This window comes from Heteronotia binoei, chromosome 21 (assembly GCF_032191835.1).
Source record: "Heteronotia binoei isolate CCM8104 ecotype False Entrance Well chromosome 21, APGP_CSIRO_Hbin_v1, whole genome shotgun sequence".
Classification (NCBI taxonomy): Eukaryota; Metazoa; Chordata; class Lepidosauria; order Squamata; family Gekkonidae; genus Heteronotia; species Heteronotia binoei.
The window spans coordinates 170,159,540-170,186,436 of NC_083243.1; the positions used below are offsets into that span (position 1 = coordinate 170,159,540).

General features: G+C 44.4%; 1 protein-coding gene across 11 annotated transcripts in view; it reads right to left on the reverse strand.

Moving 5' to 3' along the window:
* Positions 1-3,242: 3,242 nt before the first annotated feature.
* The window catches only part of CTNND1 (catenin delta 1), a 36,012-nt gene continuing 12,357 nt past the window's right edge, over positions 3,243-26,897 (reverse strand). For 2 of the 11 annotated variants that reach the window (XM_060262506.1, XM_060262496.1), the window contains 15 exons: positions 22,931-23,394; positions 22,657-22,840; positions 19,848-19,965; positions 18,233-18,386; positions 17,876-17,893; positions 16,207-16,275; positions 12,808-12,935; positions 11,250-11,397; positions 9,725-9,917; positions 9,513-9,627; positions 8,774-8,863; positions 7,397-7,448; positions 6,000-6,091; positions 5,461-5,511; positions 3,243-5,227 (listed from right to left, as the gene is read on the reverse strand). In XM_060262506.1, coding sequence (XP_060118489.1) covers positions 5,216-5,227; positions 5,461-5,511; positions 6,000-6,091; positions 7,397-7,448; positions 8,774-8,863; positions 9,513-9,627; positions 9,725-9,917; positions 11,250-11,397; positions 12,808-12,935; positions 16,207-16,275; positions 17,876-17,893; positions 18,233-18,386; positions 19,848-19,965; positions 22,657-22,840; positions 22,931-23,394 — 1,888 coding nt within the window. In that variant the 3' untranslated portion in view covers positions 3,243-5,215. The remainder of the gene's footprint in view (positions 5,228-5,460; positions 5,512-5,999; positions 6,092-7,396; positions 7,449-8,773; positions 8,864-9,512; positions 9,628-9,724; positions 9,918-11,249; positions 11,398-12,807; positions 12,936-16,206; positions 16,276-17,875; positions 17,894-18,232; positions 18,387-19,847; positions 19,966-22,656; positions 22,841-22,930; positions 23,395-26,897) is intronic. The other 9 variants (XM_060262499.1, XM_060262498.1, XM_060262497.1 and 6 more) reach the window with 9 other exon arrangements.

Consider the following 26,897-nt stretch of genomic DNA (forward strand, 5'->3'; position numbering starts at 1 on the left):
GTATGCCTCTTTCTAAGGTTGCATGGCTGCCATTGCACAAGCGACCAGGAGGAGGAACTAGAATATTAAAAATTCCAGAAGGGTAGCTGTTTTAAAATGTTCTTGCTCCTTAAAAGAGATTTATTGTAGCATAAACTTTTGTGAACCTGAGCCTACTTCATCAGGTTCCTGTCATAATGTACATGAGACAAAGATAACAAAAACCAGTCAGGGCTGAGCCAGGCAGCAAAGTTTTGTCAGCCCCTCCCCCTTCAAGGCACAGCAAGAAGCTACTGCCTGCCTCACCGCCCCCCCCCCCTCCCCAAAGCCTGGGAGGAAGCCATGTCTGCTCTCTTCACTCTCGCATAACTTTGCACTGTGGCAAGGCAGTGAAGCTATGCACCCCACACCCGAGAGAAATTACTACCTCCCATGCTGAGGTGGAGATGCTGCTTGCTCTCTTTGCCCCCTTCCTCCCTCCCCATTGAGGCAAAGCAGCAAGGTAGAAAGAAGAAAGGCTATTCTGGGTGCAAGCCCCCCTTACCCCCGAGACAGAGGTAGGGAAATGGCAAGATCACCACAGCCACTAACTGGGGCCAAAGGACACCACCCAGATTGCCACTGGCCCCAGCAGACCCAGAGGCTGCATGCAGGGTGGCAGGGTAGAGCCCTTCTGCCACTGGTGCCCTCAGTGAAAGAACTGCCTACTGGACAGGCTGAACTTGATGAGGGCACCCTACACTCCCAATGCAAAGACCTCTAGCCTGTTTTCCCAAGCATCTTAAAAGTGCCTCAAGACCCCCTTTTTTTGTTTGGTTTACAGTTCAGAGATGCCCATAATCATGCACTGTGTCGTATATTTTTGTATAGATTGTGGAGTATAAAAAGTGCTTTGAATTGCCCTGACGCAGATAGCTCAGGCAAGACTGATCTCACCAGATTTTGGAAGCTAAGCAGGGTCAACTCTGGCAAGTATTTGGATGGGAGACCTCCTTGGAATACCAGGGGCTGGGAGGCGGGGGCAGGCTTTATTCAGCTGCCTCTCTGAATATCCTTCGGGAGCCCAGTAGGGGTCAGTCGCCAGACATCACCATGACTTCCTGGTGCAAACACACACAACAACAAAAATCCCCCTCCCCCCAAAAACCCAGTGTCTTGAATGCAATTTTTTTTCAGGTGTGTTGCTGTGTTAATCTTTAGTACAACAAAATTCAAATCCAATAGCACCAACAAAACAGGGTCTCTCACCTCATACATTTTGACTAATGAAAGATTATACCTTATAAAATTTTGTTGGTCTTTTAAGTGCTACAGGGCCCACAGTTTGACTGTGCTATATTTAACAAAAGCATACATCACCTACCCACCTTATCTAATTTCTGCAGAGGTCTCACGCTTGCTCATCTCTCCCCCCACCCCTTCAAAAAAGGTTGCTATATGCATCATATGCATGCTATACTCTAGAACCCTCTTGTATGAGAAATATGACCATACAGCCACTGGGCCTGGGGGTCTATAAAATAGCACATGGTGGCATTTGTTATGTAAAATCTCCTCTTCCCAGACATATTCTAAAGTTTGTACCCAAAAGTACCTGGGAAGAGCTGGCTGGCAGGCACAGTGATTGACAATAGAGTTAAGATGACTGGTAGGCTGTTCATTTCTTGTTACATATTCGGTCCGCCACCTACTTTTTTTCCTCGTGGGTGGTTGGGAACAGGTCTACCAACCTTGAAATGGTGAGCTAATACCAGCGGAGCCCCCGTGACAAAAAACGATAGAAAATATTCAGTCTGCTGTCCTTTTGGAATAAGGCCAAACCCTCATCCCTCCAATCCAGAATTTGGACTGTCAAACTTTCATGTGAAATTGAAACAACCGATTCTGTTATTTGATTAAACAAAAGTATTGGCATGGCTTTTACTAGCTAATTACACAGGTGTGGTGATGCTTGGAGCACTTAAATCAAAGTTGCCAAGCTGTTCAAACATAAAGGTCTTTGGTCTGCCCCCAGGTAATCATCTAGCTTCATTAATCTTTCACAATGTTTAATGGAAATTATAGCTTCAAGTATGCCTGCTGTAGATCCTTGAAGTACACAACTATCCAAAGGAGAAGTGTGGAGCTAGGCGAGGATCACCTTACATCTGATATGTACTGAGCAGCATATAACTATGTGCTTCTGGCAAGAACATACCATATGAGCAGTTGTTGACCCTATAATCCAGCCACATCTGCTCCAGTTCCTGGGACTGAGACTAAAACATTAAGGGTTTGCAGCAGACCTTCTCAAAACCACACTCCATCCCATGAAGTGAACACAGATTAACAAAGCTAAACCAGTACCCGGGAACATGATCCAGGGACAGTCACCTATGGCTCCCAACTAACCAGGGTGTCATTACTGACTGCAGCCAATTCTAGATAAATGATACTTCTGCACAGGCCTTAGATATAGATTTTGTCTTGCTCAGATAAACCCTTAATCCCAAATAGCCACTCACCATCAACAAGACACAGAACAGGGACCAAACCCCAATGTGCATTCTATCCACAAACAGAGTAGATTTAGGGACACGGCATATAGGATTGCTTTAGGTCAGGGTTATGTGTGTGCATACACACAAAAGCTTATACCTTGAATAAAACTTTGTTGGTCTTAATGGTGCCACTAAACTTTGTTATGCATTTAAATAGCAATGGTGCGACATGAAACATGCAAGATAAGGGAAATAGCAGTTATAACTTATAGAACCTTATTCCTGCCTGAGTTATGGGAGGGGCAGAGAATGTAGGCGATAACAGCCTCCTCAGAGGAAAGGCCTGTGACTGTGCGCTGTACTCCTTTTACAGCATCTGAGGGCTGGCTCGTGCCTGGAGACATCATTTGCTCTTACAAGGAACTCATCTTCCTACTAAGTATTCCAACAGGTTAGGAATGAAACCTCTTCATTAGCAAATGGAACATGACAGGAGTGCTAAGCGTGCCCTCAAAGGCTACCGAACAGGTTTCTCAGTCACATGAAAGGAGCAGATCAAGGCTAAATGTATCAGACACTAAAGAAGAACTGAGTTATTTCATATAGGTTTTGATAAACTTTGGAGAGCAGATCATGGGGCATTTTATAACACAAACAGGTCTACCCTTTGACAGTTTCCCCCAGCGTATGCAACTGGATATAAGGCAAGCTTGTATTTAAACAATGAAGATCCTTGACCAACAGCAAGAAACAGACTCAACAGAATTTGGATAGGCAATTCAATTTTAACAAATACACACTTTAAAACTTTATTTATATAAAAATCATTTCATTTTAAAAGCATTACAGAGTGAGCGCAGGACTCAAAGAACAGCAGGATGTCCCCTTCCCCTGGGGTGCAAAGAGAAAGCAAAAGTCAGTGAATTATTAGTTCCCCCTACAGTATTGAATTGGTCAGTGGGGAAGGGTATTTTTGGTTCATCTGTAATAGTCAAAGGAAATAGTGTTTCATAGTTTTAAAAAAGTTCTCCTCCCTCAAAAGGCTGATTTGAATGTTTAACCCCTCCCACCCCCACCCCCCAAAAAAGGAAAGAAAAAACTGGGATTGGAGCATACGAGAGGCACAGAATCTCCTGTGTTAGGCATACCATCCTGTGCAACGTGGACCAATGTGTACATAGAGAATCCCAGGAGCTGTGGGCAACAGAGCTCTTTCCAGTAGCTGGGCTGAGGCAGTGCTTTGAAGCAGGATCAGAGGAGGGAGAGGGAAAGGCTGAGATCCTCTTCAGTAGAAAAGGTGAAGCCACCAATGTGGTGCCCGGAGTTAGTCTCTACTGTCCCCTTGGCAGACGAGGAGAATGATCCATCAGACAACCCTAATCTCCTCCTATTCCCTGAAGAGGCATGCCGTTAAGGTGCATTATGTACTAAGCATCATGATCCTTGCCCAACAATGCTTTCACCTCTCCCTCCCCAGCCTGGGAAGCTTTAAGTAGTTAACAGATCAACTCCTGCCATCTGCTGGCTACCAAGACTTCACTGCTGCTATTACACATGGCAATATAATTCTGGTTCCAATGCAAGGGCCTGGGAAGAAGGCAGAAGCACAACCCCTGGGCCCAAGTCCACCTCTCCAATCCAGTCCCTTCCTAGTTCTAAATCAGCAAATGCACCAAGATATTTCACAGTGGCAAAGAAAGGCACATGTAGATAGTGATAGGTAACCATTTCAGTCCCCGACCTGAATGGGAGGATATGGGCAATATTTACAGACAGCTTTCCTTCCCCTCCATCACCAAGCTTCCCTTCAGCCCTGGCACCTGCAGCCCAACCTGGGCACCAACCACCTGGGTTCTGATCATCCAACCGGGACCCTCTCTGTCATCCTCACTGGAGGTCCAATGTTACTACTTGTAGGCATTAAGATGCCATCCCCTTCCACTAACTTCCACTTAACACACTCAGTCATCATCTTCCCCCTCCCCCCCTCAGGTCTCTTGCGCACCTCAAACTGCTCCCCACCCTTCCCCACCAATAAATAGCTTCCTAAACGGAGTTCATCCATTACAGGTTAAAACCACCGAGAAGCAAACGAGAATAGGAGAAAGCAGATGCCAACCCCACACAACCCTCCTCAGCATGAGGAATGGGAAGGCTGTCTCCTCAAAGAGACACTCTCGGGCCATCTTGCATCCAGACTGGCCAGATGTGTCCGCTCCCAAGCTGTCCCCCTCCTTTGTTATTCCCTGCCCATCTGCCCTCTCCACCCTTACCACCAGGAATGTTCCAGTAGTCCCAGCATCCTTTGTTTGAAAAAATGATCACACACAAAAATATATTCTATAGGCTAAGAGAAGGAGGAGACAGTCTCTCTCTCTTCTGAGACAGCTCCTTAAGAAAAACCTAATTCCAGTATGTAAGAGTTCAGCTGAGATCCTTCTGCATCAGTGGCTCCTGGCTGATGCAGCAGAAACTTGTCCACTGAGTGTCTGCCGTAGTGAGATCCATCAACAATATTTGGTCTTCAGAAACAGTTGCTTTTGCAAGATTAAAAAAAAAAGTGTCCAGAGTATTGGATGCACCGTCATTGACAGGGAGGTGTAAGGCCCTGTGGATTCAGGGCGCCAGTCGTTTGGCTGGCTGGCTGGCCTTGTGTGCCAACGAGAGATTTTTTTAAAAAATTAGTCCATTTCACCACAAAGTTATACACTTGTACGTTATAAACTCAAAACAGAGAAGGCAGAGTGGTGGCAAGTCTAGATCTTCTGCTGTGGAAAGAGAAAAAGAACGTATGTGGTTAATGCTAGCCAGGCAGGGCCCCCACCACACACAGAATCAGACAGAATCGTCAGCACAAACATGTGCAGCCAGTCTCTGGAACCAGATTAAGCAAAAACCCAGATCTGACCCTGTGAAAATCTCTGATTAGTTTGCCCCTCTGATTTTTTTTTTCTTTTTTAACACAGAACCAGAAGAGCTTCTCTGAAAAGGAAGAACGTACCATAGAAGGGTAAAACTGGTCATTTTCCTCATAGGATTCCTCCCCTTCCTCCTGCGGTGGACACATGTATTGTTAGTAGGGATGGCATATTACACAGAAAGGAAGAGAAAAGAAGGGACGTTTCAGGTGGGTAGACATGCTGGTTTGCGGTAGAAGAAAAAGACTCGAGTCCAGAAGCACCTTAAAACCCTGGAATTCTTGTTTGTCTTTACAGTGCTACTGGACAAGGGAAGGAAAAGGCAGACAGCTATCTGAAAAGTCACTGGCAAGAATGAAGGACGAGGACCCAGGTGGAAGGCCAAGAAGTCCACAAGGGAAGGGTAGGTTAGTTAACAGGCCATTCAGCAACCCTCCAGAAATCAGAAAGAGTGCAAGCATTATTCTCAAGGCATCCTTTGTTTTCAGAAATCCCTGGGCCCTCCAGACTACAGATCCAGCACTTCCCTTCCCCGATACCACCTGCTTTCCCTCCCTCAGTTCCACAAGCCCCTTTCTATTAAAAGACTGAGCCTTGGCCAGTAGGAACTGTAAGTCTTTACCATCAGCGGTGCTCCTTTCATAGACTCCATCTCTTCACCAGATTGGTCCAATGTCCTATTATGGTCTCTCTCATTCAGTGTAGAGTAATTATCTGAAATCAAGGACACAACTGAGGACAAGGAAGATTCACATGGAACCAAGACTTGAGGAGGGAGAGAGATTAACAGCTTCCCTTCCTCCAACTGCACCTTTCATCTCGCTAACCAGTCAGGAAATAAGCATGATCATCACCTTCTACCACCATATAGGGAAAAGCTTCAGGATATACAAATGTGCACAGCTCACTCTTGGGGTCACAGTAGCACAATATGACTCCCCCTGAATTTGGGAATGAGATTATTCCACTCTTTACACACTCACACAATCCAAGATGCAAACAAGAACAGATCAGTGACAGGTTGGAATGGAGATGCCCATGGAAAGCAGATACACCCAATGAATGATGCTGCCACCTGAAGGCTGCTCAGTTCTGGGAAATCCTGGGTGAGACAAGGCCACTAACCTCATAACTTCAGCCTACGGCTATCATGTGTGTGCTAGCCTTTGCAGCCAGAACAGCCATGTCAACTTGAAGCTCATTGTGCATGTATGAGTTATAGGTACTGAAGGAGGATGGGCCACTCCCGAGTCTGAAAAGTCTACAGAGACTATCTTCATCTTCCCCAGTAAGACCGCTACTGCAATCTGCTGAGCTGTCAAATGGAAATAAAAGGGTCCAGGCATCTCCAAAAAGGGGTCCAGGCAAATAGGTGTGAAAAACCTCAGCTTGAGACCCTGGAGAGCCGCTGCCAGTCTGAGAAGACAATACTGACTTTGATGGACCAAGGGTCTGATTCAGTATAAGGCAGCTTCATATGTAGGAGGGACGGTGGCTCAGTGGTAGAGCATCTGCTTGGGAAGCAGAAGGTCCCAGGTTCAATCCCTGGCATCTCCAAAAAAGGGTCCAGGCAAATAGGTGTGAAAAACCTCAGCTTGAGACCCTGGAGAGCCGCTGCCAGTCTGAGAAGACAATACTGACTTTGATGGACCCAGGGTCTGATTCAGTATAAGGCAGCTTCATATGTTCATAAATAAGCCACTGAGAAAGCAAAAAGGATAGTGGAAGGAGGCTCATTCTCAACACAGATCCTGCATAGGTATGTGGTGATGATCTGACTTCTATGCTGTCTGCTGTGTCCAAACATAAAATTTAGCTAAGGAAGACAAAATTTAAACCTTGCCACAGTAAACATACTTTTCAAGCCATGCAGTGTGGAAGAAGGGGTGGTAAGCAGTAGCAATGTCACCAGCTACCACATTTGTGTCCACTGCCTGGTGATATGGGCAATCGCCTTTCCAGTGTGGGTAAAATGAAAAGCTCTATTGGACAACTAGTCTGTTCTGAAAGTTCCCATACCTGGTCCCATGTTGCTCATCTGAATCTCTTCTCGAGAAGATTTCTTGTCTAGATAAAGAATAGGGAAAAACAGTGCAACCAATATAGAAAATTCCTATTTTTGGCAAACTGGTCAATGTAGTATACAAAGGCCCAAAGCAGACATCTCTCATCAGCAGAAAATCCAAGGACAACTTTGCACAATGGACTACACTAATGTCAGTTAGCTGAAATGACAAATTATTATTAGAGGATAATATTAAGTCATTTTGAATTACAAACTTTGGTGCTGACTTTTAAGTTATGACTTTTTGTGCTGTGCCTGCCTTGGTTATCACAAAGATTCTTCCAATGTGTATGCCATCACATATGCCCCTCAGTATGAACTGCAATGGTAATACAGTAACTAAGAAATTATCCTTCCTTGCAATGGAACGGATATTAAAAACTCCTCCGTAAAAGGTGGAGAGCAAAGGCCTTTGAAGGCATTCTAAATACCTTAAAAGATTTTAATAACAAATACTACTCATATGAATGGTTCTCAAACTGCAAAACTCCATGCACAAGGTGAATCTGAATGTTGGGGAGACTGCTAGTCCAGCAGCTCCTCTGTTTTTTTTTACATGCAAGGTTTTGGTGGCATTTCTATCTCACACATACTCAAATATGTAATTCTCAGCTAAATGAATGGGCATGTCTAAGTGGAACTGTAGCATATATTACTCCCAGCTCTCCTTCTAAGTTTCTAGGCCTAACCATTGTGGAAACATTCAACACTGCATAGTTGAGGGGACAGAGCTTCTGGCCCATAACTGGCTGCCTTCACCCACTCCTCAGACCTTCCAGGCAAGTTCTCCTAGCCACGTATCCATCATGGCCAAACCATCACATGGTCATACTAGCCAACCAGCTGTTATGCTATGCTTTGCTGCTTCCTTTTTAGTAGAAGTAGTTTTGGCAGATCCACAATAAAGCATACAAGCTGAATTTGTTCAAAGAGAGTTTACATGTATTTCAATAATTGTCCCAAGCGAAGCTTGCTTTCTACACTTTCAGTACACAAATACAGAAAATGAAAGTTTATCAGTGCCATTCTGACTACTGAAGTGTGGTTCTTTGACAAGAACATAATTTTATTTTTGTAAAACAACTTAAGTTGAGGGTTTTTTAAAAAATAGTATTTCAGAGAATTCAGGTACATAATAGTGTAATGCAGCCTTCTGTGCATGCCACTCAAATTTTTAGCTGGAGAGACTCTACCCAGTAAGTTATCTATATAACAGCCTGGGGAGGGAGGGGAGAGCATACAGCACAAGGGCTCTGGTAATGTAACAGGGTTCTCCTTCTGACACAGAATCTGGGACTTCTGATGCAGAAATGCCAGTCAGCCTTGTACTTACCTCCCTTTTGGTTCTTATCAATGAGGGGCAAGGTGCTGTCATCAAAGGAGTTACCACCCTGGCTTCTGGAGGTGTTATTCAGATGCACCTGAAAGAGAATTCCTGACTATTTTTATGTTGCTTTATATTTACACCCAGGGCTTTTTTTTTTATTTTCAAGATACCTCCTCAGACCTTTGAAGCATAGGAAGCCATCTAATGCCTAGAATCACCAGCAGCACCAAGTCCCCACCACATTTGGAAAGGGCAGGATTGCAAGAACAAAAGCTGTGCGTATGCAGGTGGGACTACGCCAACTACGTCTTTAGATAAGACAAGAAATCCACAAGCTTTCTCTTTGGTTCAGAACTCTGCTATGTACACTGGCATGTGAATCTCCGTGGCAGATGCGCAGCACCTTATTGGAAAGGCAGGGAGGCTTGTTAAATACTTCTTAGAATAGCTTTTCTCAACGCAAGTTCACAATAAGGCAAATTTCCAACTCTGTTTGATAAAGAGCAGCACGAATGGGTTAGACAGAAACTAGTTATGTACTAAGATGTTGCAGCATTTTTTTCTTCTGCTCAGGTGGTCTGGGACAATTACTTATATTCCATTTAAAAATGGGAGTGCAACTAGTGCTGTCAGCCTCCAGGTGGGACCTGAAAATCTTCTCCATGGTCTCTCACTTACTTCATTATCAGTATTGCATCTCCCCCCCAAGCCCCTTTAACATGCTTAATTCAATCTGCAAATACCTGGAAATCAGACTTCTTCCATCCTTCTTTCTCAAGTGGCTTCCGTAGCTCTTTATACCCCCAGATTGTCTGTAGTACAAGGGCAGCTGCTCTGACTTCCCTCTCTGAGCGATTCCTAGGAGGACCACGATATGTATGAGCATGAATACTGCAACCCACACATCTTTGGAAATGCCTGCACAGCACACAACTCCCTACTAGGTTTCACTCACCCGGATTTGTTGATCAGCACCAGCTTCTCGATGCCTTGCGTCTCCCGCAGTTTCTTTGCTGCTTCCAAGTTGTCCACAATTACCTCATTTATAGTATTCAGCACAGAGACCACAGTATCTTCAGAGAGGTTCTTGGCCGGTAACTGCTGTCCTCCTGGTAAGTTTTTCACTAAACTGGGGATAGCATGTTTACCTAGAGTTGAGAGTAAATAAGAGTCACCATTGGGGAAAACAAAAAACACAAAAAGTTCCTTTGCCTTGCTCTACACCCTGAAGGTCCTGCTATAATGGTATGAATGGACATATGTTATAGGAGCGTTGCTTTTGACCTTGTAGACATATGTTATAGGAGCGTTGTTTTTGACCGGAAGAAGGGCTTGTCCTTGAAACATTGGACACATCTGGAGGCCATATTGCATTAGCATATTACATACATCATATTCTGAAGCAGACTCTCCATTCTACAAGCAGCAATTTAATTCATGTATGACTTTAATTCTACCTACTTCAGCTGGCCACAAGAGGGCTCTCTTATGTATGTAACTTTATGTTGTATTCAATGCATTAAGACGGTTTACTTCAGTTTCTACTACAATTTGCATAGTATCTTAGAACACAGATTCTCTTGTTTACTTTAGCTCTTTTTCTGCATTCCCCTTATTTGTCTTCCTGTCAAAGAGTGCACAGCTTGTATAGCACAAACATCACAAAATCTTGGGACACAATTCAAGAATCCCCATTAGTCTACCCTTCAAAGAACTGTCAATTCTAAGTTTGATTAGGCAGAAGCAACAAAAATATTGTACTCTCACCTCAAAGCCCTGTCTGGCACCTACTAATATATTGGGAGCCCACAAGCTGGTATATTCTAATGTGGCTTTAAAAAAAAATGTTCAAAAATAGAGGAGAGAAGCACACAGGTTACCCTGAGCTCCTTAGAGGATGTGTAGGATAAAAAGAAAAGTAGGTAGACAGAAGGATGCACACGATGGCAGTCACCTCCTGAATGGTGGTCCTTCCCTAGAATCTATTTTCTATTCTTCTAAATTATATCTTTCTCAAAAAGATATATGCTAAAACTTCACAGAAATGGTTGATTTTAACCTACAATTTTAACTGGAAGAGGTCACCCGTATCAGGAGTGGCTCCCCCTTTTTTAAAAATGGAATATCAAATCCATATTAAGGAACACTAAAGCCATGTAAGGTTTTCTACATGCAGCCCCTTCTGCACATGTTCCACTATGAGCCTCGGCTTTAAAAAATGCTCCCTTATGAAGTATATACCGTCTGCATGCCGTGTCCAGATGACATGGGCATATGAAGTCTTACAATCTGTAAAAAAAAAAACCCTCCCTTTCCTGGCTCTCAGGGTATTTCAGAAAGGACTGAAAGATTATGATTTGGTAGCTTGGTTTAAAACGAGCATGCATGCATCCTTATGTGTGTAAGCAAAAATTTCCCTGGATAGGACATGCACAAAATATAAAATAACCTCCTCCCCCTCCTCCACTTATTGCTCTCACCTATCAGCTCTTTATTGCGAGCATCCACAGCCAGGTTGCGCAAGGCTCCAGACGCAGCTTTTACCACACGCTCATCATGGGTTAGAAGGTCAGCAATGGCTGAGAGGCCTTTCTCCTGGCGCAACGCAGCGCGAATGTACCGCCCGTACTGCAAGAGACAACATTAGCATGGAGCATGAAATAGACAGCATCTGCTACTGCAGGAGACTCCCACTACAAAGTAGTGCTTTCTGCTCACAACAATACTTAGAACAAGATGCTCCCTGGCCTCACCAGATTCTCTCTAGGGGATCAGTTTCCTTAGAAACATTCTTACAGCCCAAACTCAGTTAATTCAGTACTACAACAGTGTAGCACTCCCCAACATTGGCTATTTAAAAGTTAGCCTATGTGCTTGAAGTTGGCCTATTATCTTCCCCACCACAATTTTGACTCATGTTTCTATTCTGGAAATTCCCCATTACTCAGAGGCAAAGACATAAAAGGGGAAGAAATTCTAATCTGTTTTGAAATGGGACCTAAATGGAAGATTCTCACAGTAATTACACTGATAACAGTTCATTCAGTATTTCCTCTGTGGCTGCTGCCTTCAAAAATGGGTCAGGTTAACTACATAAGCAACCAGATACTATGCGCTGGTCAAAAAATGCTCAAGCAAAGTGGGAGGAGGGGGAAAAGAGAAGGCTTTTTCTCTCTCGTTGCCTCCCCATTCTTACTTCCTACTAATATCATCCGACCTGGACAGAGCAAGTGAGCCCATCTCTGGCTTAGGTTTCTCCCTACCACCCACACACCTGCCCTTCCACTCTACCTGCATAACAAAGCACAAGAAACACACACAACTCTGGGATGCTCTTTTTCAGATTCCTTTAATTAGCAACTCCTGACAGATGTTAGTGAGTCAAGCCTGGAAAACTCAAGAATTACAGGGAGATGAAGGAAAGGGTAAGAGATTGGGTGTAGGAAATGAGGAAAGAAGTGACAGAGATGGCAGGACACAGGGAAAACTGGAGCGATGAGGACGGAAAGGGAAAGGCTAGAAAACAAATCAAGAGTAAAAAGAGCACAAAGACCTGCTTTCCTGTATACAGAGAGGGAGCACACAGCAAGAACTTTGCTTTCACTGCCTGCCAAAGGCAGTCCCAACCTGACAAGGAAGGCCTGAACTTCAGCTGCAGGGCTGAACTCAGGCAACGCCCAGAAGCATCTTTTTTTTAAAAAAAATTATAAATGTTTATTGAAACAAGACATGAAGGGTACAAATTGCAAATAAATAGACTCATTAGAAATATTACACATACAAAGTACAAAGCAACTGAGAGACACAGAAGGAAAAAATGTAGTTTTACAACTGCAACAAGTCTATAGGGCAAACATGACTTGGAACTTTATCTAACATTATCATATAATTCAGCAATGGTAAGCCCAGGAGCATCTTATAAGCAGCAGCATCCTTGTGGGTACATTCAGCAACAGATACCGCAAGAGATGGTTCTCTCATAATCTTTCTTCCACTCTACCTGCATAACACCAAAAAACAGGAGCCAACTTCACTCACCGTCCAGCGGCCAGCACACAAGTTCTGGATTGCTCCTGCAGAGGCCTCTAGGATAGGAGCAGTTTTGCTCTCTTTCAACAGTGAGATGTATATGCGGACAACTTCAGGCTGGAAGAGAAGTTCATAACCTAGCAAAGGAAGATAAGAGGAGCTATAGATTAAACCAGTCAAGTGCGGGGGTGGGAAGACGGGGGCTGGAACAAGTATGGAGGGTAGAGGGGTGGGGCTTATAAGAACCTAATGCTTTAGGAGGCCATGAAGCCACTCAGTAGAAAAGAGTAAGAGTCAAGTAGCTCCTTAAAGACTAACAAAATTTGCGGTAGGTATGAGTTACTGGTCACTTTTTCAGATACAGTTAGACTGTGAGTCCATCTGTCCTGTATACTGGAAGTGGAGTGATTTCAGATGCCAGATAACATTACCAGGCTAGTGGCAACAGCAGGTGTGGTTGGATTAGGTTTGATATGCAGAGAGATAGGAGGTGTAGAGAAACCAGCACTGGTAATGAGACAGGAAACCTAGGTCTCCATTCAGTCCAGGTGTATGAATTGTCTTGGGCTTTATTATCAGCTACAATTCAGCAGTCTCTCTTTCTAATCTCCCTTTTAAATTCCTTTGTAAGGTAAGTGCTACTTTTAAGACAGCAACTTAAAAGTCCTAGAAGGTTAAAATGTTTCCCCTACTTGTTTTTGAACATTGTGGTTTCTGACGTCAGACTTATGTCCATTAATTTTTTGTTGAAGAGGCTGGCCTGTTTGTCCAGTGTAGAAGGTGGAAGGACACTGCTGACACAGGATGACCTAAATCACATTCTAGGATGAGCAAGAACCTGGGTCTGCTGGTGGTATTGCTATGATCTATATATCAGAACAGAGATACTCATTTGAAGGATCAGCAACAGGCATTTTTGCAACTACAATATCCTCCTGATATGGTGAGAAAGATGATTGGAAAGGCCAGAATGATATCCAGGGACAGCTTGCTACAAGACAAGCCCAAAGAAAATGACAACAGAATACCACTGGTGGTCACCTACGGCTTACAACTCAAGCCAGTTCAGTGAATTATTAATGACCTCCAACCAGTGTTCCCTCTAAGCTAAGTTGGCATGAGCTAGCTCACAGATTTTTAGTCTCCAGCTCACACATTTTTGTCTTAGCTCAGGAAGGATGACCCCAGAGCACAACAGTTTGTGCACTAGCTCACAACTTTAATGCCAGTAGCTCACAAAGTAGAATTTTTGCCCACAAGATTCTGCAGCTTAGAGGGAATATCACCTCCAACCCATGCTGGGTAGTGACACTTCCCTCACACAGGCACTGGGGAGTCAACCTTTTCCTGCTTACCAACAACCTGCTAACCTAAAACAGCTTCTTCCCTGCAATGATAAACATGGACTGGCACCAAGGCAACAAACCAAGATGCCAACTTTGCCCTCATATAGATCCTAGCAAAACTCCAGTGGATCCAGCAACATCAGCCATACTATCTCAGGTTCCTACTCCTGCTCATCCTCTAATGCAGCGCTCCCCAACCCCTGGACCGGTACTGGGCCACAGCCTGTTAGCAATCAGACTGCAGCCTGACCCCCCTCCCCCCATGGTGCCGCGCAGCCAGGTCGCCCCCCCCACCCCCCCGGTGCCTCCTCCACCCTCCATTTTTACAATTTTAAGGCCAGGGAAGGGGTGGTGAAGTGCCAACACACACACCGCCGATGACCTGATTGGCGGGGGGGGGGGGGGGTATTGGCCTTTAAAAAGCCGGGGAAGGCGGCACTTCACCGCACCTTCCCTGGCCTTAAAATCGTAAAAATGGAGGGTGAAGGAGACGCTGCAGGGGACGGGCGGGGCGTTGAGGCTGTGCGGCCGTGGGGGGAAGGGACAGAGCCGAACAGGGTGCCCCCACCCAGCTGGCCATGGTGGGCGGGCCAGCCCTGGTGCCGCGAAGGTTGGGGACCACTGCTCTAATGTGATTTATGTCAGCAATGCCCTTCCACTCTCTACACTGGACAAACAGGCCAGTCCCGTCGACAAAAAATTAATGGACACAAGTCTGACATCAGAAAGCAGCCAAAAACCAGTGGGGGGTCATTTTAACCTTCCAGGATTTTCAGTTGCTGACTTAAAATTGCAGCATTTACCTTAGAAAGGAAAGGAATTTCAAAGGACAGACTGCTGAATTGCAATTGATAACGAAGCTCAAGACAATTCATCCACCTGGGCTGAATCGAGACCTTGGTTCCTGTCTCATTACCAATGCTGATTTCTCCATGCCTACCACCTTTCTGCATACTGAACCTAATCCAATCATGCCTGCTGTCATCATTTGCCTGCTAATGTCATTCAGTATCTGCAGCCACTCCATTTTCCAATATATAGGACAGATGGACTCATATGTGAAGAAGTGCGTAGTGACTCATGAAACCTCACACCCTACCACAAATTGTGTTAGTCTTTAAGGTGCTACTGAACTCTTACTCTTTTCTACTGCCACAGACAGACGGTCACGGCTGCCCATCTTGATGAAGCCACTCAGTCCACTTTGGGAGGGGAGGGGGTGCATCAAGACATGCCGCTTTTTACACCATTAGACTGGAATATCCTGCACCTCAGAACAACTGGCCATCTGATAGTAATGCACCACCTAGAAATATACTTTCATTTCTAAATCTGACCAGGAAATCCAGAACTACAGCAATCTGAACAGGTGGCTCTTCAGACTTTCCCTGAGCATTTCCAGCAAGAGAGATGTTTTAACTGTATCTAACAGTTTTGTATTTATTTCAACTGTTTTTTACTCTTCTAAGTTATGTTCGGGAGAAAAATTTATTTTAACGGTTTTATGATGTACTTTCTCATGTATGTCTTAAATTGTTAACCACCTTGGGTTGCCCTTGTAAGGGCAGAAAGGCATTTCGTAAACTAGCTTGTAAATAATAAATAAGAGAACTCATGTTTAGCAGAGCTGGTCCTCTCAGGTATCAGGGCAGCTGAAATCTCCCATAACTATTCTTTTCTTGCTTTGTCAAAACATCTGTAATGTTGCACTGAATAAAAAATACTTTCCCCCCCCCCTGTTACTGGTCCCCTGGATGCTGATGTTACACCTTTTGGGTGTGGTTACTGAAGCCACGGAGCAAAATTGGCCATTTTCCTAGCACACCTACTTGCCACACCTTTGTTAAAGAGTTGGGAGCTACTTTTAAAGCAGAAGAATCTGCATCTCCACCCAACAACCAATAAAACATGTCTCAACAGCATGTGATTCATGTCCTTTGCCTTAGTTAAGGATGTGCATGGAGGACTACATGTAGCAAGAAGCCACAGACTAAAAGATAAGAGTTGCAGAAGAGCTTTCCTCCTCTGCATTCCCTTGCTAATGTTTTTAGGGTACAGGTACCTTTTGCAGGAGTTTGTCTTTTGGGGAAGTCCACTATATCAGCAGAAGGATCCTCTGTTGGTTTTTTACCTTGAAAGAGAAAAAATGGCACATTAGTGAAGCGGAGTCTCCCAAGGCACAAAAGCTCTTCACTGCCTATACTTACTAATAAGGAAATTGCCCCATTTGATTCTTCTGCCTGCTGAGGACAACTAAAGATCAGAGAACAAAGAGCACTGTTTGGGTCTGCCCAGTATCAGGTGGGATGTAAACACACTTCCTTGAATCAGGCCAGAATGATGGCCCATCCTTGTAGGATGCTTGGGAAGTCTCCCAGCATTCTCAGGAAAGACCCTCCCCACCCCCACCTTGCAGTCCTTCCAGAAGATGCCAGAAACTCAATTTGGGACCATATACATGTAAAGCATATTCTCTACCACTGCACTAGGGTCCCCTGCACAGTTAATTCAAATTTCCAAAAAGTTAGAGAAGTTCTTTTGCTGTCTGCTGGCACTTCACAACTGTCTCATAAACGTATTTTTCCAGTTCACACAAGCATCAAGAACAGAAAATTGCTGCTGTCAGAGGTTAGAGAAATGGCTCTGCTCCCTCAACATCCCCATCCAGAAGACATGTAGCATTCAAGTCAGTGCAATGCCTTTACCAAAAGGTATTTGGCAAAAATACTCTGCACCCAAAAGAATCTCTCTGCAATTCCATCTGGATAAAACACTAAGCAAAGTCTGTAACTACTACATTCATATAATTTAACCGGTCCCCAGGAAACCAAATGTTTTGCAATGCCCAGGGTGGCAAAAGACTGGCAGGAAGGAACAACATCAAATCAGGTCGAGCCTAAAACTCTACCAACCAGCCGCTGGAAACCCTGATCAGCAGAGCAAAGCTTCTGCTAATCAAACTGTCTTGGAGAAGTCAGATAAGACGTAAAGGTAATTAGCTGTTTTTGTTTGCATTAATCCCCAGCCCTTTTCCCCACTGAAGGCTGCATGAAAATTCCATTCCATACATTGTTCAGGGGTGAAGTGGGATTTGCCACAGAGTTGTAAAGTGTACACTCAGAACTGTGGACAATCACTCCTAAGTGCCATGTATACGATCAGGGTTGCCAGGTCTGTGTTGGGAAATTCCTGGAGTTTTGGGGGTGGACCCTGGAGAGGGCAGGGTTTGGGGAAGGGAGGAACCTCAGAGGGTATAATGCCACATTGTCTCCTGTCGATGAAAGTGCCATTTTCTCTAGAGGAACTGAACTGTCTTCCAGAAATCAGTTGTAATTCTGGGGGATCTCCAGGCCCCACCTAGAGGTCTGCAACCCAATACACAATCCATGCATTTTCAGAGTGGTCTGCTGCATTCACACTTTAAAAGTGTATATTTAACACAAACTTAAGATTTACACCTGTGAAGTGACTTTAAGCTAGCCCTCGCCTTGCTCTGCTATGTGTATTCTGGCAATTCTAATTATCTTCCCATGCAATGTGCAAGCAGGAAGCCAGCATCTGCTTCAAAGAATGGGCAGCAACGCAGAACAAGGTAGCTCGCATAAAAGTCCTATTTCTTGACTAAGCTGCTGGGTGGGTGAACCCACAGTGGCAAGGGCAGAGGGAAGATACGAAAGCAACGCTATACATTTTCAAATCCAAAGATATGCATGCTAAAGAGCTCGGCTTACCTCTTGAGAACCACTCGTCTTTTGGCGGAGAGAAGGACAGGGAAGAAGGGAGGCAATAGAGAAGAGATGCCAGCAGGACCACAGGCCATTCGGAAGGAAAGCAAAGAGAAGGGGAAACAGGCCAAATTAGTTGAAGACCCAGCCGTCACCTTGATTGACATATCAAAAAAAAAAAAGCCCACCGTACAAGATATTAGGCCATGACAGATAAAGAGCAGGAGAGCCAGAAAGTTACCACAGTTACAAAAGGCTCCTGTGGCAAACAGCAGCTTGTCCTACAAAGCCAAAGATGACTTTCAAGCGTTAGAAAACTCCCTCCCTAAATCTGCAGAAACTGCACAGCCCCTGGGATCTTACCTTTGCCTTTTTTGGCACCAAAGCAGCTGGCAGCATGGGGGCCCGTGCTATTGACAATGTTGAGTGGGGCTTCCTTATAGTTCTCTGCATTGGGGATCTCACGGTGCACCTGATACGATAAATTCCTCAGAAGGCAGACACAGTTTTCCACAAGCTACCAAAAAAAACAGAAAACCCTGAAGTTAAACACAAGGATCACTCACATCCAAGGGTCCCTACCACACACCTCTTGGGTGGGCAAGGAGAGTAAGCATTCTGCACCTTAATACAAGAAGCCTGCTAGCAAGCTGCCGGTCATGAATCTACCCTGAACATAGTCAGTTCAGGCAGAACAAGGAGCTGTACCCTGGAGCATCATACCGGACCACATGATTATGTTAGTTCATCAAAAGAACCACCAAGGGTCTATAACATTGATATACAGGCATCCCAGTCTATTAGGTTTGAGTCTACAATTGCTTTACAAGGTGCTAGCGGTGACTATGCCCATTTCTCACATCTCTTTGTCCCAAAAGATAAGAAGTTGGCCAGAGGTACAGAAAGCCAGTGTGGTGTAGTGGTCAGTATTGGACTAGGTTCTGGGAGAATTCAGGTTTGAATCCCCAATCTCTCATGGAAGCTTCCTGGGTGTGACCTTGAACCAATTACACACTCTCAGTCTAAGCCCAGGGTGGCCAAACTGCAGCTCGGGAGTCACATGTGGCTTTTTCACACATGTTGTACAGCTATTGAAGCCCCCACTGCTCTGCCGACCAGCTTGGAGAAAGCATTTCTCTCTTTAAATCACTTCTCCAAGCCAAGCCAGTTGGCAGCTTGGATAATGCATTGTAAAAAGTTGCTTTCTTTTCCTCTCCCCCAACTTCCTTCCTTCCAGTTCTCAAACATCTTATGTTCATCTCTTGCAGCTCTTAAACATCTGACATTTATTCTATGTGGCTCTCACATTAAGCAAATTTGGCCGCCCCTGGTCTAAGCCTATCTCACAGGGTGGTTGTAAGAATAAAATGGGATGAACTATGTAAGTGGCTTTTGGTCTTCATTAGGGAGAATGGCAGGGTATAAATGAAGAAAAAATAAAACGAAAATCATGGTGCTGGCTCATGAGAAAGCAGAAAGAAACAGAAAAGAAAGGTGGCTTCCAGTACCAGATTCCCCCCCCCCCCCCGGAAACACAGGACAATCCCATCCTTGCTCTCATATGCTATTCAAACTCTAAAATTGATCTGGGGACCCCAGGTGCTAGATTACATTGAACCGATGCTCTGGACTATATAATTCATGCAGCCCCAAAAGTGAGTGCAGATTTCTTAAGCCCTATTAACATGCCAAGAAGGAGAGGATAATCTAGCTATGGTGATAAGAGATGGAAAATGATCCTCATGTGACATTACTGCTTCTTCCTGCCATTCCTCTTCTTGAAGAGGATACCCCCGACTGCTCTTCAAAGCCCTTCATGGATTGCCTTTTTTCTAGGCAAAGGAATGACCATCAAGGAAGAGCAATCCATTTTCTTAACAGTCAGAAGAAACTGTCTCTGGCTGTAAAAGAAGCACCACTGCCCAGATGCATGGTAGTTTGTAGGAAGAAGAATGCTGCCTGCCCCACATTTTTTTACCTTGCTGTCTGAATCTTTCTGGCCAATTTCTGACTGGATAATGTATATAAGAGCATCCACCAGACTGTCACACTCCCGCAGCTTTCGACGGGCTTCGCTTCTCTCTGAGCTGACATTTCTACCAATTCGAAATATATGAGAAAGGAGGACATATTAGCAAATAATGATTAAACTTTGATGCATCTTCCTCTCTTGCCTGGGAAAAAAGAAAACATCTTTAGCCTCGTGTGTTATATTTAGTGTCCCATTGCAGATCTCTTAAATACACTTCCCAGCACTGATTCTGACAAATCCAGAATGGAAAAAGAACAATTATGGGATCACAGTTGAAATACACTACAAGAGACAAAAAACATAACTGTAATACATATAGGCTACCATACTTTTACTTATGAATTTCACAAAAGTAGACAGAAACAATTTTCAATTTTCAACAGAGCTCTATAGTCTAATATAGAAATAGTAAATAAAAAAAATAAAGAACAAATAAACTTTTTCATACTAGGTTTTGAATCAAACATGGACCACATATAAATTGTGAGGTTGCCTTTGAAAAAAGAAAAAAGGAAAAGTATTAAATTGTCATGATGTTACATCAGCAAAGTAAATCAGTAAGTTGGCAACCTTGACTAAGGTTTGGATTGGTCTGTGCACCTTTGGGGCATTGCGACTGTGTGGCCAGCTATATGTAATTACATTCTTTTACAGGGAACATTCTTTTAAGAAGGACCAATAGTTGGTAGTATCTTTAAAGCTTTTTGGCCATCAATAAGAAGAAAAGACTTTGTTCCTGCTTATATAATGAAGAATGGCTTGTAAGAAATTCACAAATATTTTTGTCCATGGGGTCTCATTGCTGCATTGCTTGTATTCTGAGAGCATTATGCCAACTTTAGAACTGAAGGCTTTGCTCCAGATAAAAGAGAAATTATTGGCTGCTCCATATAGAAAAGTATATTGCAACAATGGCTGAGTCCTATGAGTATATGTTCCCTGTAATAGTTAAGCTGAATGATTTGGGGATAAAGATTTGAATTCATCCCAGGGTCCTTAAAATGTACCATATTAGTGTAATAACAAACTCTACCAGAGCATTGTTATCTGTATTTTTTTTTCCTTTTTAACTGTTTATTAACATTTATCAATTGACAAACAATCAAAACAAATATTACTGAATTGTTATCTGTATTTTTAAGGTGGTTCCTTATGGAGAGTGTTTTGGCCAGCAATGAGATGGAAGGCTTTGCACATTTTTTTTTTAAAAAAAAGATACTGGCTTACATACAGCTCAACAAGAAGAAGACATTAACAATACTGATGAAGTGGCAACACGAAATGCATCTATTATTGTAACTAGTTAATTGGATGCTGTATGACTAAACAACAAGCTCTGTTGAAAATTGAAAATCTTTTCTGTCTATTTTTGTGAAATTCATAAGTAAAAGTATGGTAGCCTATATATATATATATATATATATATATATATATATATATATCTCACAGTTAAATCCAGGATTGAAGCCAATGTCACACCTTGCCCCATGCCCCCAAGTCCCAGTGGTTTGCTTGTCATACATGAATAGTTTTTGACACTCCTAAATCCTACACTTGTAGACACTTCCCTCCCCAAATTAAAGACTCAGACCCAATAGAATAGGACACTCATGGTCTACAGTTTGGAATTCAACATGGTGGCCTGGATCCTATGGACATGTTGCTGTACCACAGAGCAGGGGTCCCCAACCCCCGGGCTGTGGCCTGTTCTCAACTGGGTCATGAATTCTGCCCGCCCCTGCCTCCCCGCGGCACCTCCTTCATCCTCTGTTGCTACAATATTAAGGCTGGTAAAGGGATGGTGAAGTGCCGCCTTCCCCAGCTCTTTAAAGGCTGACACATAACTCAGCTGGGGAAAAAAGCAGCAGCGGCGGGTGACCCACTGAAGAAGCGGCGCTGCCCTTGTGTCAGGCAAGGGCAGTGCCGCTTCTTCAGCGGGTCGTCCGCTGCTGCTGCGGTGGTTTTCCCAGCTGATTGGCGGCGAGGTATGTGTCGGCCTTTAAAGAGCCGGGGAAGGCGGTGCTTCACCGCCCCTTTCCCGGCCTTAATATTGTAACAATAGAGGATGCAGGAGGTGCCGCAGGGAGGCAGGGGCGGGCAGGGTTCATGACAACAGGCTTCACCACCCCTTTCCCAGCCTTAAAATTGTAACAACTGAAGGTAGAGGAGGCAGTGAGGGGGGGGCAGCGAGGCTGCACGGGTCCGAGAAGGGGGCAGCTGTGCAGCACCACCAGGGGGGCTGAATTCGGTGCCCCCACCCTGCTGGCCCTGGGGCCGCAGTGGGTGGGCTGGCCCTGATGCCGGTCCCTGGTACCAAGAAGGTTGGGGACCATTGCCATAGAGCATTCTTCCTCTTTCACTAGCATGTCAGTTCACGTGAAGGGCCATTGAAGAGTTGGGCAAACGAAAGTGCTAATAGAACAGAAAGCATGTTTCAGGGCAGAAGTTGTCCAGCATACACAAAATGCATCCATAGGATCCAAGCCTTAGATAGCCAGCTAACGGCTCTTTGTTCTCCAAGGAATGCATCTTCAGTTTGTTACAAGGAGGCCATCCTCACCAATAAAACAGATTTTCCCACCACTCTGACTAGCCTTTCTAGGAGATAGTACAAAGAACCACAAACTAATTTTAAAAGCTGATCTTTCACTGCTGGTTGGACCCGAAGATCTGTCAAAAGTAGTGAAAAGAACTGCAAAACATAAGACCAAGTTACATTGGGGATATTTACAACTGCAGGACAGCTTCAGCTTACCTAAGGCAGCCAATGGTATTGGTGAGCACTGACTCCCACTCTATATGGCGGGGCTTGGAATCTTCACTGGGCTCCTTCTCCCACCCAGAGCGTGGAATGATAACCTCACCTGTGAGGGCATGTAAGGCATTATCCACAATGGCCATCTTTATTGAGTCATGAGAAGAAAGGTTCCAGAGCGTTCCTGAAATGGAGAGCATCACTGTAGTTAGAGTCCTTTTAAATATCAAAGAGAGACCTGAAACTCATGCCTCTCTCCAAAAGAGGCTATTACCTGTAATAACTTCAGTGAGGTCCAGGTCACGTGCCTTCCTCAGCAGTCGTACCAGAGCAGGGACACCATCACAATTCTTGATGGCAATCTTGTTGTCCTGGTCCTTGCCAAAGGAGACGTTCTTGAGGGCCCCACACGCAGCATAGTGCACCTCCTTCTTGGGGTGATCCAGCAGTCCCACTAGAATAGGAATGCCCTTCAGCTTGCGCACCTCCGTCTTCACCTTGTCATTACGGTAGCACAAATGTTGCAGGTAGGCTGCGGCATTGGCCTTCACTGCATCCAGACGAAATCCCAGCATAGCTATCACTTCAGGGAGTTCAGGCTGGCGCCAGTTGGCTGGTGGTGGTCCTCCTTTTCGTAGGCTGTCTAGACTTGCTAAGCTGCCTCTCTCATGCTGGGCCAGTGGAGCCCAGTAATACTGGTCTCTGCCCATGTCATCCACCAACATGTCCTCGTAACTCCTGCAAACAGAAGAAAGAGAAAGGCAGGCAATTACAGCAGCCACAGCCATTGGCTACATTGCCTTATGCTGAAATTAGGCTACCTTATCCATTCACCCATCACAGAGATATTGGGGGCTGGGGCTGCAACCAAGGTTTTTTGCTGTTTTTTAATACAAGTCCTCAGCAGCAGTAGAAATGGCCAGGCCTCAAGCAAAACAGGACAACACTGAAAGCCAGCTTTGGTACATTACTACCACATCAAAACCTGAGTAATGTTCCAAAAGCTGGGTATCCTCAGGGTTCCAGTTCTTTGGCACCAGTAGCGACGAAGGAGTTGTTGGTAAAACTTTCTGGGATCCTTTCCTGGGCACGAGATGAAGCTTCTGTTCCCTTTTATTGCAGAAGTCTTCAGGGCATAGGTCATCCCAGCCCCTTGATCAGTGCTCAAAAGGCCCCATCTCCCTCAGCTTGACCTAACAGTGGCCATCAACAAGGCAGTGGGTTACATTTGAGCTTAAAATAGGCACAGGAAAGACAGGCAAGCAGCTCCTATTAAAAAAGACAAGCAAATTTCCAACATAGAGCTAAACTTGTCATTTTTCTACATCTGCTTAGGAATCTCTTAACAGTTTTCTCCTTTGCCCTCAGAAGCCATTCCAGTTTGGCCACCAGGTGGCAAGTTAGTGCCATCCATAGTAAACCATGTTATATCACCCAGCCTGCTCCCCACTCTGATATTATGACATGATGCACGCAGTATGTTCCTACATTCTACAATAATTCTGCATGTAGCAATTAGAATAGGCACAGACCCCAACATGATCTGTTGGCTCAGATCTCTACAAACTTGATTCTTACATGAAGCAATCAAGCTGCAATGATAAGATACTATGTCAGGACATTCAGATACAACACATGCGGGCTTTTGCTCAAGCACGATGTTTTAATGTTTGCATTTACATCTGGTTTAATATGGTCTCTGCAGATCTTACAGTTAATGCTTTGAGGGGGGAGCAGACCTGCTTCCCCCACAAAAACAGTTCTTACTGTGTGGCATTCTAATTACAGATCTATATCCCAGGCTGGAAATTCTGCTCAGTCACAGCCTGTGTACTCTTGCCATAGTCACCTCCTACGAGTAGCTGGAACAATTAGGAAAGCACAGAACTGCCCAGTGGCAAGTGCCACTGAAAAAGGGTGCGACTCGTCAAGAAGGGAAACAAGCAGCAAAAAGCAACTTCAAAAGCTCCAAGACAGACTGAAATTTCACAAGTGCAGCTTTTCACCATAGATCAACCACCCATTCCCCCCATATCTGCTCTCTTGCAGAGAATCTGGGAGGTTAAGCCATAACCCAGGATCCATTTTTTGCTTCCTTAAAAGTAGGTTTCTGGTTATCCCAATTACAGAGAATGCTGAAGCAGCTGAGGGGAAATTTTAGATGACTTCTGCAAACTCTGAGCAGACCACAAAGCTTTGATGCTCTGTATATGGGTTCTGCATTTTAGCCATTTTATTGCTGGAAACAATTACACAATGCATTGCCATCACGTTGAAGTAAACAGACTTCCCCTTTATCATGGGTAGGGGAACAGTGGCACATTCCCTTTCACGTATGAAGTCCATTCAGTTCTCCCTTTCTTCCTTTTCCCTCCTATACTTCAAGGGAGCAACTTGATCAGTAGGCATATCACCTTGTTCCTGGGTTATTATGCATACCCCTATTAAAATACACACCTTTCAAATATAGCAAGATGAGCCAGAAGTCAGCCAAGCTGTTATTACCCAGACAGAGAAAGCACAGTCAGCAAATTGACTCAGCTGTTCTTGGTTATTGCAAGCTGACCTTTTGTCAATTCTGCCCTCATCATGCACACTGCTGCCGATTATTTATAACACATCTGAGGCACAACCAGGAGTTGTTTTGCTTTTATCAAAGCTGTCTCTCTCCAAGCTGGGGGCAAACTGTTTTGCAAGGCAGGATATGTAAATCTATGCCCTTGGCTTCAGAATCATTGTCCCAACAGGCCCCCTTTGCCTATCAAGATGCACTGTTAGACCTATTATTTGTGTCCACTAGTAAAGGACTAAAGGGGAGTTGAGGGGAAGATGGATTCCCTTCCCTTGTAAGCTTTCACATTGACACAGAGGCCACAGCTCAATAGCAGGGAACATGCTTTGCGATAATGGTCTCATCCAGGACAGGAAAATGCCTTATAGGGAAAAAATTGTGTCCCTATCCTTTGCAAATATTATTCCATGATGCTTCTGGGTGTGGAGCAGGTGTTGGACTAGATGACCCTGGAAGTCCCTTCCAATGCTATGATTCTAATTAAGTACCACGTCTTAAGGTCAGTGCCTTGAGAGCAGGAAAAGTTGGTTATAAATCTGAAAATAAAAACAGAGTTTAGTCTCTAGTCAAAAACAGACCTCTAGCCCTGAGGAAATAAGACAACCAACCCAGGCCAGGGACCTCATGAAGGAACCACCAAACTGGCTGAGGCAGTCCCTGCAGAAACACCTGCATGCTCTGAAAGGAAAGCAAGCGAAACCCAGGTCATCACAACTCCTAGTGACCCAATACAGGCTCTGCTACTTTCTATTCTATCTTTGCCACAGTTTAAGTTGATAGCCTCCTTTAAAAGATTTGAACAAAAAAAATCCTCGGCCTAGAAACCACATAGAATGACAACAGACAGTACTGAGGTCAGTTAGACAACTGGCCCAAGTAAAGCATCTGTTGACACCCTCCTCAAAGTGCAGCTCAACTACATGTTAATTTTTCTCTGTGGGTCAAGCGACAGTGCAAAGGAAACACAAGTACATTTAGTTTCACCACCAGTAATATTAATCCAGAAAGTCCAATAGCTTCTGGACAGTGACCACTGTATTCTGGGAAGAGTGGAATGAGGTCTTCATCAATGAGAAAAATCAACACTGGCAACAAACTTTCCAGAACAGCTTGATAAATGCCTAACCTTATCCTTCTTATCTGCAATCCACAGCTGCATTAACTATACTCTAGTACGCACATAGTTCCGGTAGGGAAACAGCAGAACCTAATAAGCTTGGCTGGAGTCCTGTGTAAGCCAAGAATGCATCCTAACATCCACTGGAAAGAGTAAGGGAAAAAAGGATACACATGGGTTCCTCATCAGACCAATCAATGTGGAAAGGGAAGGAAGTTTGACAATTACGGCTCCAAACAACAAATGTCTATTGATTTCCATCTTGAAATGTTCTCACAAGCCACTCCCATAGTTCTGGGTTATTTTTGAAAGCACATACTGCTCCCTTTTTGACCTAATCTCTTAAATACCAGAACATACGACCAACACACAAACTCCCCAGAGCACTAGAGGTATACATTTAAACGTATCCCCAGCAGTTAAACCAAATAATTCTTAAAACCCTACTGCATTAAAAGGCATTCACTCTGGCAGCTATTTGGGGGAAACTGCATCACAATGATCATGTCCTCTCAAAACAAAAAATAGCCCAAGCCACTATAAATTGATGTT